Genomic DNA, 21,031 nt, shown 5'->3' on the forward strand with positions numbered 1-21,031 from the left:
AGCCATCTCCTTCTAGTAACTGTAATGCCTTTTAAATTTTCTAAATACACCTGTTCAAACAAGTTTAGGAGGCAAAAGAAACAGTAGTGATGTGCAGGGATTTTCTGTTGTCTTGGTTTGGTGGGAGACATGTTTGTTTGTTTGTTTCTTGTTTTTGTCTTTTTTTCTTTTCTGTTACCTTAGTGTTGTCTTTGTGTTAAATTTTGCTGCAGTCTTCATTCCTGAAATGTTCTTCCTTTTAAGAGATGACAGTTTACAGTAAGGGATGGAGGAATCCAATGTCTCTGCAGAAACACACAAAGATAACATTTTTATTGGGTATGATCAGTACTCTCTAAAAGCATACTTGTTAAAATGTACAGTTTTGAGTCATTATTTTGAAGCTCCATTTACATTTGTTCCCTAAATGTTGCTTTAAAACATCCAAAAAGTCTTCCTATTAAAGTCTTCCTATTAATCAGTTTCTGGTAAATTCCTTAGCCCTTTATGCAGCACCTGAAAATTGAATTTAAATATTTATTTCTGCATCTTTTTCAGTTATTTTTTTCTTCCTTTCAATAGATTCCTGTTGATATATTTTTAGAGATGGATTTTTAGCTTTATTTTGGACATGGCTGCATTGTACCCATCCTGTAAAGATGAAAAGTTCTGTAATTACGTATTATCTTCAATGATGTAAGATGTTAGTTTTATAGGGTATATTTTGCTATTAGTTAATATATTCAAATCTGAAAATAAATACATAGCTTATGCAGTTTCCACTCTTGCTATTTATAGATTCTTATCTTCCCTGCTCTTGGTAGATGTAATTAACAAGACATCACTGGGAATTTTCCTAATCACAGAAGGCTCTGAGCTGTAACTGCAGAAGGATCTACTCTCAGTTCTGAGCTGAGTAGATTTGATATGAGATGGGACAACTGGCGTAAGTTATCCTTGCTTCTGCCACTTGTCCCACCTCATGTCAAATCCATGACCCTGTCACATCCCACTCACTTCCACGTCCAGTCACGAACTTCAGGAAAATGAGGGTTTAGTGAAACAGTTTGTCCAATTAAAAATATCTGGTTTTGCCGGCAATACAGTCCTCATTTGCTTGTGTTGTCTTCTCCTGCCCTCCTAGAAATCCCATCAGCTACCTGGCACACTTTGTCCTTCATTGAGAAGGAACACATGTTTCTGGTAGGTTGGGTATAGTCAACGCCCCAGCCTGCATGCCCTCCTGCTGTGTTTATTAGGCAATTCCTTCATACTTAGTAATATTTGAAATTTGTAAGGTCAGGGATGACTTAAATTTCCATGGAGCCATTTAGCTCTTCAGTTTCTCTGAATCTGCAAAGAGAAAAGTTATTACCCATGTTAAAAGACAGAAAGGAAAAGCATCCTGTACGTACTTCTCTCTTAACCTGTTGGTAACTTCAATTTTAAGTAAAATTTGATCGGAAGCTCAATATTTCTGAATGCTCTCACACAGTCCCAGTCTTGTATTACATACTTCTCCTCTCACATGCAATGATGTCAGTCCTGGCCGGGGCGGGAGGCAGCCTGCAGCAGCAATAAATCCCCCAGAATCTCCCTAGCTTGCAAGGCAACTAAAAACGGGAGGTTGTTTTTACAATGAGCTGTTTGTTAACATTTAATTCCTGTTAAATTTAATTGCTTGGTCAACAGTCTTAAATGAGTTCAGGGTTTCAGATCATCAAAAATAAAAGTATGAAGAAAATTTTGTCAGCAAAATAGACTGCCAAAGCAGGAGACAAAATCAGTGTTTCTGAGCTGAACAGGAGCTGGGGAGGTACCCAGTGAAGACCCACAGAGAAACTTCATTTACTTGGAGCTTTATTTGTGCAAATTCAAATTACAACCCTTAACCTTCACAATTCTTCTGTGAGCCAAGTAGTACTCATTTTGGTAACGGGAAAACTGGAAGACTTGTAGACTGACTTGTTCAGTGAGTGGGACACCAACAACTCCCGACCACCACCAGCTTCCCCTGGCTACTTTTCTTTCATGCCGTCCTTTAGAACATACTGTATTGTAGGCTGACATTACTTGGGATGAAGTACCAAAAGAGCATCTGAAGGCCCAGGCTCTGCCTGTAAGAACAATTATCGGGCTAGTGCTTGCTCTAAGAAATCCTTTATCCCTGTTGTAGCGATAAATATCGAACCTTCAAAAACAGATCAAAGTAACATTACAGAAAGTTACAGTTCTCATCTCAAAATGTATCCATGTAAACCCTTTAATTGTTGGGTTCTTTATTTTTAGCAGTTTTTCTCTGCTGGATTAATCTACGTGCTTGGCTGTTGGCTGGAGTCAACTTGCAGCAAGTTCTTCATTTGCCGTCAGTCAGATTCTCTGTGGTTTTTTTTGTTTGTTTGTTTTTGTTTGTTTTTTGGTAGAACAAAGCAGGTAAATGCTTTCTAGTGGACAGATTTCAAAATAATATGATGCCGTTCTATTGAGCTCTAGCTGGAAAATCCAGTGAATAAGGCCATGAATCAGAAAGAAAGAAAGTTAACTTGTTTACTTTCTCCATTGTAAATAACTCTTACATGTTTGTTAACCTGCAGTTCCTGCCACTGCTACCACAGTTCGGTTTACCACATAGGGAATGGGTAGTCTGCGTTCCTACGGTTTTCATTTTCATGCTATTACCATTCAGAGTTAACAGGAATTGCTGCTATGTTACAACATTTAAAACAAATTGGATCATTTCTAAATGATCCTAGACTGCAAAACTTCTTGATGCTTCACTTCGGGGTGCAGGAAGAATCAATGGGTAAAGAGCTTTTGGCTTCCAGTAGCTAAACTGATTTAAAGTCTGCTTTGGTGACTTTGAATCATAGAATCACAGAATGTCCGAGTTGGAAAGGACCCACAAGGAGCATCCATTCCTGCTCCTGGATCCCCGGAGGACCACACTCAAGAGGAAGTTGTAGACCATGATGAGGTCTCCCCTCTGTCTCCTCTTCTTGTCTAGCCTGGTTGGAAGTGCATTGAAACAAAGCGATTTCATATTGCTGAGCCAGAAGCAGAGCTTTGTGTGTGAAATAGCATAACCCAACTTGTGTAAAATGATACAGCTGCATAGGAACTGATGCCAACTAAGTCATGTGTAACTTCTGTGATGATTTAAATGTTTGGGCTTATCAGAGGGAAGGGGTAAGAATTTAAGTTGTGGTTTAGTGTCAGAAGTAATGATACAGCATTTTCTACATCTAAAGTAAAGGTTATCTTTGGATCAAGCTGTGCTTTGTGGTTGTGTTCTTCGTTTTCTGACTTGACAATGGCTGGAGAGGAAGTCTCCTGGGCTTGTACCACTCTGACTTGTGGGCAAATGTAGTTTGCTTCCAGGGGGGTGTACGGGGTTTGGCTGGGATGTTAACTTTCCCTGCAGCAGCCCATACAGTGCTGCGCTCTGCACTTGTAGCTAGAACAGCAGTGGTATCACACCAGTGTTGTGTCTGCTGCTGAGAAGTGCTGGCACAGCATCAGGACTCTCTCTGACCCTCCTAGGGGGTGGGCAAAAAGTGAGAAAGAAACATCAGCAGGGCAGCTGACCTAAACCAACCAAAGGGATATTCCATACCATATGATGTTACACTCAGCAATAAAAGGTGGAAAAAGGAAGAAGAGGGGAGGGGTGGGCTCTCCTTGCGAAAACATCTGTCCTCCTCCCGAACACCGGCTACGTGCGTTGAGGCCCTGCTTCAAGGACGTGGTCAAGCATCGCTCCTTTGGGGGAAGTAGAGAGTAATTTCTTTCCTCTGCACTTCCACATAGCCTTTACTTGTTTTGTTTTGTTATTCCTTTTCCCCCTCCCTCTTCCCCTTTCCCTTTTTTCCCTTTAGTTGAGTTGTTTAATTAATAATATTTCCTTAATATTTTTTTTCTCTTTAATTAAATTATCCTTATCTCAACCCGTGAGTTGTTCTTTCCTTTACTTCTTCCCCTCCTCATCTGAGGAGGGGGAGTGAGAGAGCGGTTGTGGTGTTCAGCTGCCTAGCACGGTAAAACCACCACAGGGGGATGGAGAAAATTATTCCTGTTTTTGTTCAATGCTGTGAATTTAAATTCAGAAAGATTAAGAATTCTGAAAACAATTCAGAATTATATGAATGTAGCATTAATACTACTTACAAGAAAAAGGGTACTTTCTGAGTGCGAAGGAGGTCATTTAGAATCACAGAATCATTAGGGTTGGAAAAGACCTCCAAGATCATCCGGTCCACCCATCACCCTATCAATGTCACCCACTAAACCATGTCCCTAAGCACCAGGTCCAACCTTTCCTTAAACACCCCCAGGGACAGTGACTCCACCACCTCCCTGGGCAACCCGCCCCAATGCCTGACTGCTCTTTCTGAGAAGAAATGTCTCCTCATTTCCAACCTAAACCTCCCCTGGCACAACTTGAGGCCCTTCCCTCTAGTCCTATCACTAGTTACCTGCGAGAAGAGGGCGACCCCCAGCCCCCCACAGCTTCCTTTCAGGTAGTTGCAGAGAGCAGTAAGGTCTTCCTGAGCCTCCTCTTCTCCAGACTAAACACCCCCAGTTCCCTCAGCCCCTCCTCACAGGACTTGTGTCCCAAGCCCTTCACCACCTTTGTAGCCCTTCTCTGGACATGTTCCAAGGCCTCAATGTCCTTCTTGTAGTGAGGGGCCCAAAGCTGAACACAGGACTCGAGGTGCGGCCTCACCAGAGCAGAGTACAGGGGGAAGATCACCTCCCTGGCCCTGCTGGCTGCACTACTCCTGTTACAAGCTGGGGTGCCATTGGCCTTCTTGGCCACCTGCCCCCCTCCCCCCCCCTTTTTTTTTTCATTTAGTTTGGTTTTCTTTTTTCTGTTGGGCTTATCTTTTGCACTGACAAATTTTGACTTTCATGCCTGAAGCTGTTAGCACATAAAGCTTCTCTTTGGAAAAAGAGTATGAAGCAGGGAAATGTGTAACAGCGCATGCAAAGATCTGTTCCAAGCTAGTAAGCTATTAGCCGTGAACAGTATGTTCTATGGCATGGTTACATTTAGCCTGAAACTATATTAGACCATACTGATAATATGCTAGTCAAAAGTGATGGCAAAATTGTTGCAAAGTTTGTCAGATGCTCCAGTGGAGAATTAAAAAAAATAATGTTTTGCATTCTCATTTCTCCTCAGAAAACCTGAGAAAGGAGTCCAGTACCTAATTGAGCGAGGTTTTGTGCCTGACACTCCAGTTGGTGTTGCCCACTTTCTCCTGCAAAGAAAAGGTCTCAGCAGACAGATGATTGGAGAATTTTTGGGCAATCGACAAAAACAGTTCAACCGAGATGTATTAGAGTAAGTATTTTATGTGGGGAGGAGGTAAGCGTATTTCAATCTTCAAGATGTTTCATCATGCTAGAGGTAGTTTTGCACTGAATGTTTGGCCCGTCTCTCTGGATATTGTTCTTAAGGAGGGTGAAACTAGACTGTAAGGATTGAAAACAAAAGCGTGAATATAAGTGAATATTTATTTATCCGCTTTCCAGCTGAGCTATTGTTTCTTTTATTGACCCAGAAAGATTTATATTCTCTGTAGTCATGTACATTTACTCTAAATTTATGCTTTAATTTCACTGGTGTTAGAGTACGTTATTTCAAAGTCTTTTCCTTAGTCAGGCTCTCTAATAACTTACTGAATAAAACAAAATTGCTTTATATGCAACATAAGGCTTCATTAGTTAACAGAATATGAAAATAATTTTTACAACTAAATGGCTCAGATGTTAGATAAACAGGGATATAGGGACCATGTAGAGACAAGATCTATGCAAACTGGTCTTTTTCAAAAGTTTAGATAAAATAGTTTAAAAAAATAGAAGCAGAAAACTAGAGATTTAGCAGATTGGTCCTAAATTTCTAGCCCTTATATTACAAAGTACCAAAAAAGAAGTCGTCTCATTTGAAGAGGCTGTTCATTTAAAACATCTGTTCTTAGGGGGATTTTTGATGTATGATACACTGACCTGTAAACATGAATACATCACAGTCCAGTTTTGTTCAAGGTATTGTATAAGAAATTTAGTTAGGTGTTTAACAGGACTGCTGAGAATGAAAGGAAAAAAAAAAAAAGAGAGAAAAAGAAAAACCAACCCCACAACACTGTGCACAATAAGGAAGACTAGGAGAAATTCTGAGCACAGTTTTTACCAGAGTATAATAAAAGCTGTGCTGCAGTTTGCATTAATCTATGGACACGGCCCTTCCTGAGGACCGAATGTTTCTTGATACTACCGATACCTCTCAGAATTGTTAAGGTTATGGTATCATGGTACAAAGTGTGTGCAAACGCCTTATATTTTCTTTGCATTTTTGTTACAGACTGCTTTCAGTGGCTTTATACTGTAAACATGTTGCATTCCATACAGTCATCCTGATCTTATTACTACACTGTCAGAACTTATCTATTTCAAATGCAAGCTTGAACACTGTATTAATATGCTTAATGGCATGCATCCATATGCCATAGATGCTTTGTAGAGATCTTCTGGTGTGTTCCTCTATCGTATTCAAGGCTGCCTTCTTCTATAGTACCACGCCCAGCAGAAAGCAGTGCAAGAGGCAGGGGGCTTAATGTTGCCCTGGCCAATAAGTGGAGCACATCAGACATGCTTCTGGAGCCACTGCTGTTCTGCAGTGAGCCTCAGCTTTCCCTGTCTGACCAAGGAGTACGTGATGCAGTAGAGATGTAGCTGAGGATCTGGCCTTTTACTGTGTCTTGACTTTGCGTTAGAAAACAAAATATAGTCACTTACTCAAAGGAAGAATAAAATAAAATCTTCATAAAGAATGCTGCTAAGAGCACATGGAAAATGTGATGTTCTGTTCCTCTGCTCACTCCATTGTCTCAGTTCATTCCACTGCAGTTATGTGTAAGAGTGCAGGGAAACAGTACAGTAGAGATTCAAGGCACTTGTAGGTGTCGTGCCCCACCAAATGGTATGTTTCCCCCTTGCCTAAATTTTGTAAAGAGGTAGGAAGCAGGACATAGATCCCTGGAAGAAGGTTCAGTTATTTGCAAGGCTGCTTCTTGCTTTCACATGTCTGCAAGATGCAGCTCTAATAGTAAAGATGTGTCTTCAGCACAGGCTTATTCACCCACAGTACATACGTAGCCCAGATCTCCTGCAGTGGCTAGAGTCTATAATCATATTCTCTTTATCATTATTATTATCATTTATCAAGGGTTATCTTTTTGTTAACCATTGTTAACAAAATATTAACAAGTGTTCCTGATATTACTACTTCCATGATTTCATTTGCTGTAGACCTAACCAAAATAATTTATTACTTTTTTTTTGTCATTACATAGCCACTAGAGAGGTTTTGTTTACTATTTTAAAATATTTGCAGAACAGTACTGGTTCCAGCTAAGAACATGGACCGTGTTGGTGCATCTACTGTCTCTGTAGTTTGTATAAGGAAGATTGCCCCCTCCCTGTTATGCTGTTGGCCAGCATGTTTCTGGAGGTCCTTAATTGCTTTAATTAATGCAGTTTGACTCCAGCTTGTCTGCACATGTGCTATACATCTTTAAAGGAGAAAAGACCTTTTGAAAGTGTTACAGAACTTATAATAGGTGGGAAGACAGTGAACATTATTGCAGAATTGATAATAGGTTTTTAGGCGTGGGTTGTAAAAGGTGTGAGAAATACCAAGGCTGTTTGTTTCCTTTCACTTCTGCATAAAAGGAAAAATATACAAGGTGAAGTGAATAAATTGCTTTAGTATTAATCTATGGTAGCTACAACATCACTAGCAAAAATATGAGCTACTCTAATTTATCATTGTAAGCTATACATATAAGAGAAGGCTTTTAAAACTGGATTGTGCTTTCTTTCTGTGGTTTCTGCACTACAGTGTTGTTACTTTCAGTGATTCATGTCTGGTTATTCAAAAACTAAAAGCAAAGTTTAAACAAATGAAATTTATAAGCTTCTGATTTTAAAGTAGTCTTCAAACAGTGTTAGAATGACACATTGTTCACATTGTTAATTATATTAAACTTGTTCCTTTTTAGTTTTTGTCAGCACTGTATTTTCAGAGCAAGAAAGTAATTATTCCTATATAAATATTAACTGAAAAATGTGGTAAATGATGGGAAGATGGGAATTATAGTAACAGTAAAAGCATATCAAGACAAGATTAATTTTTTTCCCAGTATTTAAGAACATTCCTGGACATAACTGTTTGGTACATATTATTGTGCTTGCTGCAGGCTGCTTGAAATTTGGTATTTCAAGCGGTATAAATTCCTTTTTTATTAGTATTGTAGGCATTGACAAGTATTAGTTGGTTAGCCTGAAAACACAAACCCAATAATTATTGCTGGCAATGGCATGTGACTTATATTGGCCAGACATTTGTCTTTGCAGTAGCTCTGCTGTTAAAAAAAATAAATAATTTATTTTTACTTCTGCTTACATGTACACATTCTCACTGATCTGTTCTTGTTCACCTACAATTATTGCAGTTGCTGCTGCAGGTTTCAAAAATCTCCACGAATCTCTACAATCAGTGGAAAATTGAAAGGTTTTTTTGGTCTCCAAATTTTACTTTCGGTAGCGCGCTGTTAGAAATGGAAAGACCCAATGGCAATATGTTTTTATCCTAGCTGTGTTGTGGATGAGATGGACTTCTCAACAATGGAACTGGATGAAGCACTCAGGAAATTTCAGGCTCATATCCGTGTTCAAGGAGAAGCCCAGAAAGTAGAACGGCTCATTGAAGCTTTTAGGTATGATGCTGAAATAAATTATTCAGTCACCAGAAACCTGCTATTGTCTAGCTGTCAAACTGGAGAACTGGGGAAGCTGAGTATATCTAGGTTATTTTCTTTCTTATTGGCACTGTCCTTGTGAGCTACATACAGTCTCAAATACAGTACGGCATTTGTGGTGGTTTCACTAAATATGAAATGTAGGCTTTTTTGCTGGTGCTATTCATGGATGTTATTTGCATTGATGTGGAAGGCTTCTCAACTGAAAGGTCTTTCTTATATCAGCTGAAAAGAAATTTCAGGATTTTTTGAATGTCTAGCAATGTATTTGCATATGATAGTTTATATGAGATAAATTATGACCATTTACCTTTCAGAGCATATATGCTTTTAACCTTTCATTAATCATTTCAGCAATAGTGGAATAAAGAGCATTAGTTTATTAGTACCGACCAAGCGTACATTATCCAGGGCAGGAGATGTAAATCAGCATGTGACAGTAAGCTAAAATCAATGCTGTATTCTTATCTGGTGTCAGTGGGTGTTACTGAAAAAAAAAAAAAAAAAGAATATTGAAGTTATTGTAGCTCAGGGTCTGCACTAAGAAGTGAAGCTACAAAGGTAGTAGAAAATAAAAGCCTTCCATATTCTAGAATTGCCTTATGAAAATGTGTGGATGGAAAACTAACTATGGATAATCGAATAATAGCTTGCTCAGCCTCTGGAACGTAGCAGTTGGTTTATTTGGTGAAATTAGAATAGTAATGAATAGCTCTGACAGCTTTTTCCTCTTTGCTTTGTTACAGCCAACGGTACTGTATCTGCAACCCAGGTGTTGTGAGACAGTTTAGAAATCCTGATACCATCTTCATTCTAGCTTTTGCCATTATACTGTTGAACACAGATATGTACAGTCCAAATGTGAAACCGGAACGCAAAATGAAGCTAGAAGACTTTGTCAAGAATTTAAGGGGTAAGCAAACTCTAACCACAATCATCATTAAAGTTTCTTCCTGTAGCTGTCATTGGAAGAGCAACATATTTCCTTGGGGAGGGAAAAAAAAAAGGCAAAATGCAGGAGACTTGATTCTGATTTCACCTGGCTTTTAAAACCACTGTCACTTTTACTGTATTTTTGGAATACTGAAAACAAAACAAAACATATAGTATTTTGTCATTTTTATCTTGTCTTTTTCGAGTAGATGTCATGTCAGGCCCTTCTATTCCCAGTTATTTTAATGTAGCTGGAAAGTGACCATTACCATGTGCCTCAAATTTTTAGATATAGTTGAAATTTGTCACACTTAACACCCTTCACAAAGTAACAGACAACTCATAAAGACTGCAACTTCTGTGCACGAGAGTGAAAGTGAATGAATTCTTTTGCAAGAAAGACAGTCTGCAAAGAATGTGTGTGTACATATTTGCATACATATAAATCTTCATGTGGTGTCACTATGTTGCAGACTACCTGAGAGGAGGAATGTGATTTCTAGCTGGTGAACTACACCACTACACTGCAGCATAAGGTTACTAATGATTTCTCATAGAGATACTGTCTCCACAGTTTGTAGTCTGCTATTTCTCCATAGCAGCCAATGTCCTAATACGGGATATCAGATCTCTGTTCTGAATCACAACTCCAAAACCATCCTGAAAGGTACACTGTAAATAGTATATGAATTTATTCAGTACCTTCACTGGTATGTTTTCTGATAAAGAAACTATTTGCCAGCCTATTGCACATCTAAGCCTATAATTAGATTGCTGAACATTTTTAATTCCATGTTTGTATCTCAGATCTTTCTGCCCTGGTTCTTTCTGGTGAAAAAGAACAGATTTTTATGCAGTATCAGCTCAGACAGTGCTCAGCTTTGTCTAAGGGGAAGTAGTCCCTGTACAGCTGAGGAAGATTATACATGAGGATATGATACCTCCTGCTGTTCCTGGGCATTCAAGGAAGAATGGGTCAGACAGCATTTTCTTTATCACAGAAAAGCACTCAGATGTTGGAGAAATAAAACAAAGCTGAAGTCCCCCATCCCTTTTTTCTTTTAAGGTAGTTTGTGTCCATAGGGAAAAAGAAGCTTTTATTATAGTTCCATTACTATGTGTTTGTGCAAAGGCCAGGAAAATTGCCTGCTCAGTCGTTGCAATCCTCTCCCCCTGCTTTTAAGCACAGGACAAACACAGCTTAGTGCACAGAATCTCTGCTTTTGTCAACAACGGATGTAGAAGCATGGTATCAAAACAGGCTTACCATTGCAGGCACCAGCAAGCACGATGTATTGCTTAACAGACATTTTCTCAGTCATACCTGAAAGTGAATGAATGACAGAAAGACAGAAACAAGTTGCTTCGTATCAAAAAATATATTGGTGCATCTCAGGTGCATGGCAGTTGGTGTTCAGTTACACACTTAGTATCATTTTAATGCTACTGAACTCAAAATACCTGTGGAGTTCTGGAATTTCAGATCTTGAAAATAAAAGTCTGGTGTTGATTTTATTCCCTTAGATTTATGTAAGACAACTAATGACCTATTCTTAGCAGATACATCAGCTTAGCAAAATTTAAGTTAGCATTGAGATTTTAACATGAACTCCACTGAGATTTAAAAATGGCCTGATATTCATCTCTTAGGGTAATAGTGCAGTCATATTTGTTGCATTAAGTACAGAACATTCTCTCTGAACTCTAGTCTGAATGCCAGCAAATCCCTCATGTAGGCATTTTAGTAACGCACTGCCTTGCGTTTAAATACCTGGATCTCAAAGAGCGGTCTGTGGAACATTTGCAAGTGTGAAACAGAACAGAAGCTGTTCTGCTTGCTTCTAGTTGCAAAGAAACCATATTTTATCACAGTGATTTTTTTATTTGAGCAGTCATTCCACTGGATGACAAAATATTGTATTTTGGCTTCTGAATGGGAGATAGGAGGCTGTTACTTTAAAGTGCATCTGAAACATAAATATGCATCTCCCTGTCCCAGAAAATGTAGTTTTAAGACACTTACTTAAATTGGGCTCCTTCTACTGCTGTTAAAAATGCATGATCAAGCTTTCACCTCTGGGGCATTTGTTAGAATGCTTGTGTGCTGATGTTACTCATACAGTGCTAAACAATAACACTGTAAATAGGCTATTTTGTTGATCTGTTTTTCCAGAGTAAATTAATTGGTTTTGAAATCGTACAGGAAATGCTTGTTAATTTCATTTTGCTGGATATTCATAAAGGTTGTCTTGTAGAAATGTTTCTATGAGCAGTGTTGAGTAATATGGGAACAGAGGAAAAATAGGACAGTTGTGCGGTTTTCTTCCAGTGCTCTTCTGTTCTGGGGTAGAGGGAGATTTTAATGTCTAAAGGATTATTCAACTCATTTGAGCTTTGACACCAAAATGGAGAAAACTTAAAAGAAAGAATTTATATTTGAAATCAGCCTTTATATGTATTATCTTTAGATTAGGGTTTTAAAACAAAAAGAAAAATAAAATTAATGGTGTAATTTCTATCAGTGTCTTGTATGGGCATGGCAAGCATTTGGGCAAAAATCAGTGCTTCGGTACTGAGTAATATAGCTTCTGCTACTTGGTAAGGTGGGCCCAAGAACATCATGGGAGATGTCAGCTGACAAAGTAGTGACAGCTATGAAACAAAACAATCTGACAACAGAAACTCTTGGGTTCTGCAGGTGTGGATGATGGTGAAGATATCCCACGGGAAATGCTGATCGGGATTTATGAGCGAATCCGCAAGCGGGAACTGAAGACAAATGAGGATCACGTATCCCAAGTCCAGAAGGTTGAAAAACTCATAGTAGGAAAGAAACCGGTAAGTTTTCATTGCTCTGAATGTCAATTACTACATAAAAAGGAGATGTAGGACGTAATTGTGTTGCTTAGATTTATAGATTGGTTGTTAAATGGCAAAAGATTAAAATTGTCAAGATGATAATTTGTTATAAGGTTGTTTTTAATTTTGAGGCATTCACAGTGCAGATGAATCTGTTGTTTCAGTCGTTCATGAGTGATGATGTTCTGAGCCTTAAACTCATTTTAAGATAGTTTTTCCCAGTGTTTTCTCTCTGCGAAGCTTTATAATTTTGAAATTACACTTGGAAATACCTGCATTTTAGTCAGTTCTTATGTTTATATATCAAGAGAATTAAAGTGTGTTGTAAAGGAATGTTGTAGAGAATTGTATTTCAACATTTATGCCATCAATTATGACTCCAGGATTTACGAGTAGTAGTAGAGAACTTCTGTTAATACCTATGTCTTTCTGAGCTTTGCAGCTAGCTCAGTGAACTGGTATTTGTAAGAGGACATTGTGGCATTTTGTTTGAGAACTGGAAATCAGGTCCTAGGAATTGTAATGCTGGTTTGGAGTATCCAAAGATACCTCTTGCTTTGTTGTGGGAAAAATCCAGAAATATTTTGCTATATAAATTAATCTTCAAAGCATCTGTTAGAAAAGGAGAGACAAAAAGAAGATCATGGTGTTTTTCCCTCTGTTTTAGGAGCTAAGAGAACACAGAGATTTTAAGACCATATTTTATCATGATATCTAATGTTGAAAGGGAAAATGGATACTCAGTCTTCAAGAATTCAAGTCCTAGAGTCATCTGAAAATCTTCATGGTAGAAGCCACAAAGGCAGCCCAGAACAAAACCAAAGAAACAGAGGACTTGTCTGTTCTTAGTCCTACATGTTTTTTTTAGCAGTACTGGGGAATTCTGCTGAAGTAGGGACTGGGTTTTTTGTTTGTTTGTGTTTGTTTAACTTTGTTTTTAAAGAAAAACAGCATGGATCTCAAGATTCTCTCTATTACTTTTAAAGAGCTTTGAATTGCAATCTCTTCTCAGAAAAGCCCTAAATAAAAGGGGAAAAAAAGAGGAACCAACAAAATAAAATCTGATTTGCTTCTGTTCCCTAGTCAGGAAATACTGAGGAGGTCGCCTGAAAGAAGCAGAAGAGAGAGAAAGCAAAATTTCCTCAATAAAAACTTATATGTGTTTTTGAGGAGAAGGGAAATAACTATTCTAAAGTCCTGTTTTCACAGTCATTTATACTATGAAATTTACTTTCCACAATTGATTGGGGATTTAGCTTTATATATAGGCTTATGTGGAGATTTTTTTGTGTGTGTGAGTGTGTCGTTCATCTTTATTAAAGCATGTGGCAACCCAAATCCTAAAATTAATCCTGAACCTTGTAAATCAAGTGGGATTAAGAAAAACAATGCCCCGATGGAGTCCTAGGATCAAGGATTTTTCCACTGAGATACTTTTTTACTGTGTGAAAGAAAATAAAGGAAATAGCCAACAGTCTTTATTGATAGAAATATTTGTTTTTACTTTATAGGCATTTAGTCATAGTAAGACCGTGACGTATTTACTTGCTATGATACAATACTGTGTTTTTCTGAAGTTTAATGAACTTGTATATATGTCTTTCTACTGTAGATTGGATCTCTGCATCATGGACTTGGTTGTGTAGGTATTTTTCTCATACTCATTTTGTAGACAGTTTGTAGACATTTTATCTGGCAATAATGCATAACATTACAATTAAGTATTTTTTAAAATTGGGCTTCTTTCAAGCAAAATTTTCCTGTTCTTATGCTTATAACTATCCACAGTGTAAAGATTTCCTTAAAAACATATTTGCCTGAGATACTCTAATTTACTGCCTGGAATTTTCTAGTCCATTTTAGCATACATTTTATGCATTTCGAATGCTGTTACCACTCGAGAAATTAGCCAGTAAAGAATAAATAAATAAGCAAGCAAAACTACAGTTGTATATCACCTGGGTCCCAGTGTGTTTATTATTTACTGTCCATTTCAGTATTAAATGATGCTCTAGAAAGATACTGCCAGTTATTTTAACAGTTCTCTCATGAAAGGTGCATGGACATAGAAAATACTGATTCCAGATAGACGCGTTTAATAATATTTCTAAAACTGTTCTTCTAATGCAGTGTTCTACTTGCTTTCATTTCATGATAACATTCTTGCTAGTAGTTGTAAGTAAATAATAAAAATACGCCCCCCAAAAAAACCACCCTCAGTGAAGAGGAGTGAATGTTGTACCCCCAAATCTGATAACCTTAAACAAAGTTGATCCTAATGATTTCTATTTTATTGATTATAATTTCATCAATATAATGCGCTGTCCTCATTAAGGACAATCCAGGGAAGTTACTTTAAAATTCCATTTGTCTGTCTTCTATTTCTTGCTTTTTCTGTGTAAGTAACTGCAAACATTCAAAGCTAGCTTTGTATTCCTAAGTGGAGTACCTGTCATTGTTTCATGGAAGCATGTCTAGCAGTATCACTGGACTGTAAAAACAAACTGGAAGATGTAGCCTTTGTGAAATACGGTGTAAGGGAACCTTACGTCATCATCCATTGCTATGAAGGAAAGAATTTCTATAGTTAAATTTCAATACCAGAGCTCTCTAGAATTGTTTGCAAATTCATACACTCAGTGACTGCCCTTGGGTTTTGTTATCTTGCTATAGTAAATCTAAGACTGCCGTGTACTGGGGAAAATAAGTCTGGAGGCAGGGGAGGATGAGGACATGCAACTTTTATTCCTGGTACTTTTCACTGGGAACCCACGGAAGCTATTCAGTTACCAGAATAGTCAGCTTGAGATGTAGAAACCATCAAGTTCTTCACCATTTGTCAAGACATTGACTCCTTTAGAAAATGTCATTTTGTTGTTGTTGTTGTTGTTGTTGTTGTTTTGTTTTTTAAATACCTTATCCTTGCAAGTCCAGAGACAGTGAGTAATTAAGCTAATGACATAAAAAAATTAAATGCTATTAGCATTTTATCTGTTATTAGCAGAGTTACGGTTTGATTTTTGGGAAAAACTGCAACATCACCAAACGATTTGACAGCCAGTCAGGAACAAGCTCTTTTTCCATTGCTTTTTTTTTCCTGCTTATGTAGAGGAAGAAGCAGCATTAGCAGTCTGTGGCTTTTCCTTGGCTAGTAAATCTCATAATTCCTGTGCAGAATCAGGAATTATAAACAAATATAAGATATAAATGAAATATGTCCAGGTACCAAAGAATAATCTGTACTTCAAATTGTTAAAATTTAAAGGATTTATTTTAATATTATTGACAAGACATCATCATTTGTATCTGAAAGAAGTGAACTAAACTGAAGTGAAGTGAACTCTAAACTGAAAAAAACAGTTTTGAAGGTATATTCAGCCAGCATTTCTAATCATCAGATGGAAAATTATTCTAGGTTTTGTTGCTGGCCTGAGAAAATAAACCAGCCTGAAAATGCATTTACTATTTTCTAATGTCATATTTTCCTGGGTATTGGGGAATGAAAAAATTGAATTAACTCAGTGGCTGACAAAAAGTAATCTACAGCATCAACAAATTCATCGTCTCACAAAAGCCAAAGTTGTTTTGCATCCTTTCTTCAAATATTGATATATAAAAATGCTCAGGAAAGCAAACATCATTTGCAGTGAGTTCCCAGTTGCTTAATCTTAAGTTCTAACAATTTTTTTTTGTTGCACAAAGTAAAACTCTATCCCTAATAAAATTTCCATTGTCATCCACATGGGTGCAAGCTGTAAGAGTTTATATCACAAGCTGTAAGAGTTTATATCACAACATTGTTGAAGTTTGAATGTCATGCAATTTGAGGCATAAAAATCTTCTTGTTGTTGTTGTTGATGATGCTTTAATGAAAAAGCCTAAAGAATTTAGAGGTAAAGATATTTAAAGTATTCAAAAAAGTCTCTAGGTATGAAAGGCACTCTTTCTTGCCTAAATGCTGCTTTAGTAACCGTTAACATCTGTATGACAATAGGTTCTCTCACTACCCCACCGGAGGCTCGTTTGCTACTGCAGGCTGTTTGAAGTCCCTGATCCAAACAAACCTCAGAAGCTTGGGTTGCACCAGCGAGAAATATTTTTATTTAATGACCTTCTTGTGGTATGTATTTTTCAGTTGCAGGTTGGTTGGGGCTTTTTGTTTATGCATTTTTTGTAGGATTATCTTTGCTAATGCGAAGATTCAGAGAGAGCAAATGTTTTCCTGGTCATTTAACCTTTTTCCTGAGCATTAAACCTGATTATATTACAAGTTCTATTCTAGTATTCATATGCTTGCATTGAAACAAGGGAATCTTTACCTGTTGATCTTATCATCACACTTTTGTGTAAGTAGAGACTATGATGTGGGGGGGCCTTTACTGAACTATCACCAGGTTGTTTGTGACATTTTATCTATCACTTACAAATTTGGTTCTCTATTTTTTTTTTTTCTGGAGATCTCTGGGTGGCAAATGTCTTTTTTTCTTTCTTTCTGATGTATGCTTTAGCTGTCTACAGAGTTGAATAGGTTTCTAGGGAGGTACTCAGAAATGCCTGTCTTCATGAAATCAGTGGCAATAAGCGCAAGAGCATTTTTAGAAATAGGTATTTATTACCTGTTATTCTGTACTCCAACAATCTCAGGATGATTAATATTTAAATTTTCTTAATTTTCTTCACAATATATAACATTTTTAAACTGAAGCCTTTTATTGACTACTATACTTGTTTATAACAAAGTTCGTTAATACAGTATCTTTTACTATACAGAACAAAAATAACCTCTAGCTTACTCTTTTGTCTAAGGAATGTTTCTATTCAATAAATAACGAATTCCAGTTTCTTGTGGAAAAACAAAATTACATATTATTTTGTTTTCCACAGATGTTCTATGAACCAGGCATGTTTATTCACTGAAATAGGAACAGGATATGTTGAAATATATTCTACAGTTGACTTTACTTTCTAGTGTGCATTTAACTTGACTCAGTCTTCTGAAAAACAAACATTTGAAACTAGTGACAGCTTGGAATTATTTGGCTGATTTACTCTGAAAAATAGGAAAATTTGTTGCACTTTATTTGGAATACATTTGGCTGTTAGCTGGAGAGCTAAGAAGTTAAATATTTCAAATTTTCTGTTATGAAGAAGGCATTCTTCAGATGTACAGTTTCATTGCATGTAATTTTTTCATACGTTCAGACCTTAAAACCAGGAACTAAGACAACAGCAACGAAACAAAAACAAAAAAATGTTAGTCCCTTTGATTGTGAGTATAAACTCTCAATTGTAAATGTGAGTTTGGGTGTAAATTGGTGGAACAGTGTCATCTTCAGTTTGCCAATTTCCTGTTGTTTTTTATTACTTACTCGAATATCTGTAGTTTTATCAAACTGTTTTGCAAGTAATGTAGAATAAATTTGTTATTTTTAGTAAAATGCCATAGCCAAAAGTTAAAATTAGAAAGAAATGGTAAAAAGAAGTGATGATAAAGAGAAAGAGTGGTTCCATTCACTGTTTAGGAGAACACCAAAATTGATGGTAAGTAGCAGTATGTTGCTTGTGTTGTAGTGAAAAGTAAAGGTTTCCAAAGAACTCAAGGTTTTATTCAGATAGGTCCCCTACAGAACATAGGGAAAGTGCAGCCTCATTGGATGAGATAGTGTAAGGCAGTATTTGGAAGTGCACAAAAGTGAAACAGTATTGGAAGACGACACAGCAGGTGAGATGAAAGGCTAAGAATTAAACTTTCATTGGGAAGTCCATAACACTTTGCTGTCTGTAGTCAAACTCTAAGAAAAAAACATGAAGCTGTGGTAGCAGGTATTTTTTTAAAAAAGATAAATTAAACAGATTTACATTTTTGCTAGCATATACACTGCACAATATATATGCAGGGTTTTTTTCCTTCTTGAATGTTAAAAAGTAGAGTCCTGGAGAACAGAAAACAAAAAGGTTTTGCCTCTGAATAAAATATTAAACCTTCTGGTGAAGAGTTACTGGTACTTCAAAGATAGTTTTCTGCTTCTTCAGTAGATTAGATATGCAAGCAGAATTACAAAAAAAAAAAAAAAAAAGGAAAATAATATTTTCTGGCAGGTTATAAATACATAATAAAGGATATTTTACTTTGTTGATTTGATAACTTTCAGGTGACCAAGATATTTCAAAAGAAGAAGAACTCTGTTACATACAGCTTTCGACAGTCATTTTCTCTCTATGGAATGCAAGTTCTTCTTTTTGAAAATCAGTGTAAGTCTTTACTTTCTTTTTAGATTTTCATTTCATTTATAAAAACAATAAAGTAAAAAAATTGTGTGAACAATAGAGATGGACAGGACTTGATTCTAAATTTGGCAATAAAATTTCTGTGAATTGAATTCAGCCCTAAAAGTTAAAACTTGGTGTCAGCATATGAAGACTGCTCTTAGATGAGTAGTTGTCAAAGCCAAATCTAGCCAAAAATGTTTTGGGAGCACTTGTAAAATGAATGGAATTTTTGTAAAGAAACAAGTATGTTGTACCTGTTGCTGAGTGAATGATGCAATAAGTTGGAACTCCATGTATGATAATAAAGGATTATTATAATGATATGGTAAAGCATTTGACACTGTCCCACATGATATCCTTATCTCTACATCGGAGAGACGTGGATTTGATGGATGGACCACTCGGTGGGTAAGGAACTGCCTGGATGGTCCAACTCAGCGAGTTGTGGTCAACAGCTCAATGTCCAAGTGGAGATCAGTAACAAGTGGTGTTCCTCAGGGGTCAGTATAGGAGCTGGTGCTGTATAAAATCTTTGTCAGTGACTTGGACAGTAGGATCGAGTGCACCCTCAGCAAGTTTGCTGCTGACACCAAGCTGTGTGGTGCAGTCAACACGCTGTAGGGAAGGGCTACATACAGGAGTATGTATGTATAGGAGTACGTATAAATACAGGAATGGTATTTGATTCCATGCTTCTATGACATGTGCAATTTAAGCCATGATTTCATTTATCTTCCTGGTTTATATCTGACATTTGGGCCTAAGTAATGCCTACTTGTTCAAATATAAATCCAAACAGAATTAGGCAGCGATTCTGGACTAAAGTTTGTATTTTCTGCCACCTTTTGTTTATGTCAGTTGTAAACTGCATCAATCCAGTATTCTGTGCTGCTTTTCCATCTCATTCTTAGCAGTCAGCAACCCAACAAAAAACTAGTATTTTGCTAATGCTTCTGCAGATTCTAAGCCCAGAGGCAATATCATTAATAGCATAGCAGAGTATAGCTATTTGCATGGTACACAGGGAGTCGGTCTGTTTGACCTGACTTGATGGTGTGCAGCCCAAACCTTGATGTGATAATGCCCAAACCTTGACATGATAACTTGGATACAGTTCAGTATGGCATTCAGTAGTTCCTGTGCTTTTCTGTCGTGGAAGGCTCAGCGTTTTCATTTGTTCTTGAGAATGTTTTCCAATGCTCATCTCACTCAAAAGAAGTTGCTGGTTGTTTTGAGTCAAAGCACCTGGAGATTTCAAACAGTTAAAGTTTGTAGAGCTCAGAGCAGTGATCAAGTGTGCAGATTAGTTATATCTATACACATTCATTCTTTCTTTCTCTCTCTCATGCACATATTATATAAGATAAAATTCACTTTTAGAGAGGAACGCCAAATACTTCTATCCTGGATTCTACTCTAAATAGAATACTTATTTCCACTGATATCAATTAAAAAAATAAATAAATCATGTAAGCATGCCAAGTAGAAACACTTTTATTCTTTTATACTAAAATATCTACAGTGTAGGAGACTTGTGAGTCTAGGTTTCATTCCTCCCACTGAACTGTACGCATTTAACCGAGATGTTCAGTAGACATACTTGTGTTCCTCAGGTAAGCCATTCCAGAAGGTGAACCAGTGAGCTGAATGTCCATCTGGTATTGGTGGCTGCTAGCTGGAAGTGGAATGTAGTGCTTTTAGTTGGGAAAGAGAAGTACTCTTCCCCTCTGGTTTGTAAAATTCATACTCTCTGTTTTCCCAGTTCCCAGCAAGATTTGAGGTATCATGGCAAGAACCATAATGCCATTCAGTAAATCTGTGTTTAGCAGCTGTCAGAATAAGCTGATTTCAAGTGAATAAAATTTAGTGTCATTAAAGCAGAAGCAGGAAAAATACTGTTTTGGCTACTGGTGTGGTGTAGCAAAATGGTTGATGTTGGTAATAGAAGTCAGTTATGTTGAGGGGTGGGTGGGCTCTAAAAGGAAAAATAGTGACATTGATCTCTAGTAAATAAAGATGAAAGTGTATTTTACATTTTTGGTCAAAATCACTGAAAATACACAGGGCAAGCAGATCATTTTAAAAGGAATATATCTAAAACCTATAAATAGTTATGTAATACTGCCTGATGCTTAATCAATATGGTGTAGAGAAGTATCATCTGC

At 37.1% G+C, this 21,031-nt stretch overlaps 1 protein-coding gene across 13 annotated transcripts in view; it reads left to right on the top strand.

The window, feature by feature from the left end:
• IQSEC1 (IQ motif and Sec7 domain ArfGEF 1) overlaps nt 1-21,031 on the top strand; it is a 336,457-nt gene that overhangs the window by 299,105 nt on the left and 16,321 nt on the right. For all 13 annotated transcript variants that reach the window (XM_035337514.1, XM_035337515.1, XM_035337505.1 and 10 more), the window contains 7 exons: nt 5,162-5,323; nt 8,640-8,762; nt 9,551-9,717; nt 12,436-12,575; nt 14,209-14,238; nt 16,591-16,716; nt 18,749-18,848. In XM_035337514.1, the coding sequence (XP_035193405.1) occupies nt 5,162-5,323; nt 8,640-8,762; nt 9,551-9,717; nt 12,436-12,575; nt 14,209-14,238; nt 16,591-16,716; nt 18,749-18,848 (848 nt within the window). The remainder of the gene's footprint in view (nt 1-5,161; nt 5,324-8,639; nt 8,763-9,550; nt 9,718-12,435; nt 12,576-14,208; nt 14,239-16,590; nt 16,717-18,748; nt 18,849-21,031) is intronic.

This window comes from Oxyura jamaicensis, chromosome 12 (genome assembly GCF_011077185.1).
Source record: "Oxyura jamaicensis isolate SHBP4307 breed ruddy duck chromosome 12, BPBGC_Ojam_1.0, whole genome shotgun sequence".
In the NCBI taxonomy this organism is placed as follows: domain Eukaryota; kingdom Metazoa; phylum Chordata; class Aves; order Anseriformes; family Anatidae; genus Oxyura; species Oxyura jamaicensis.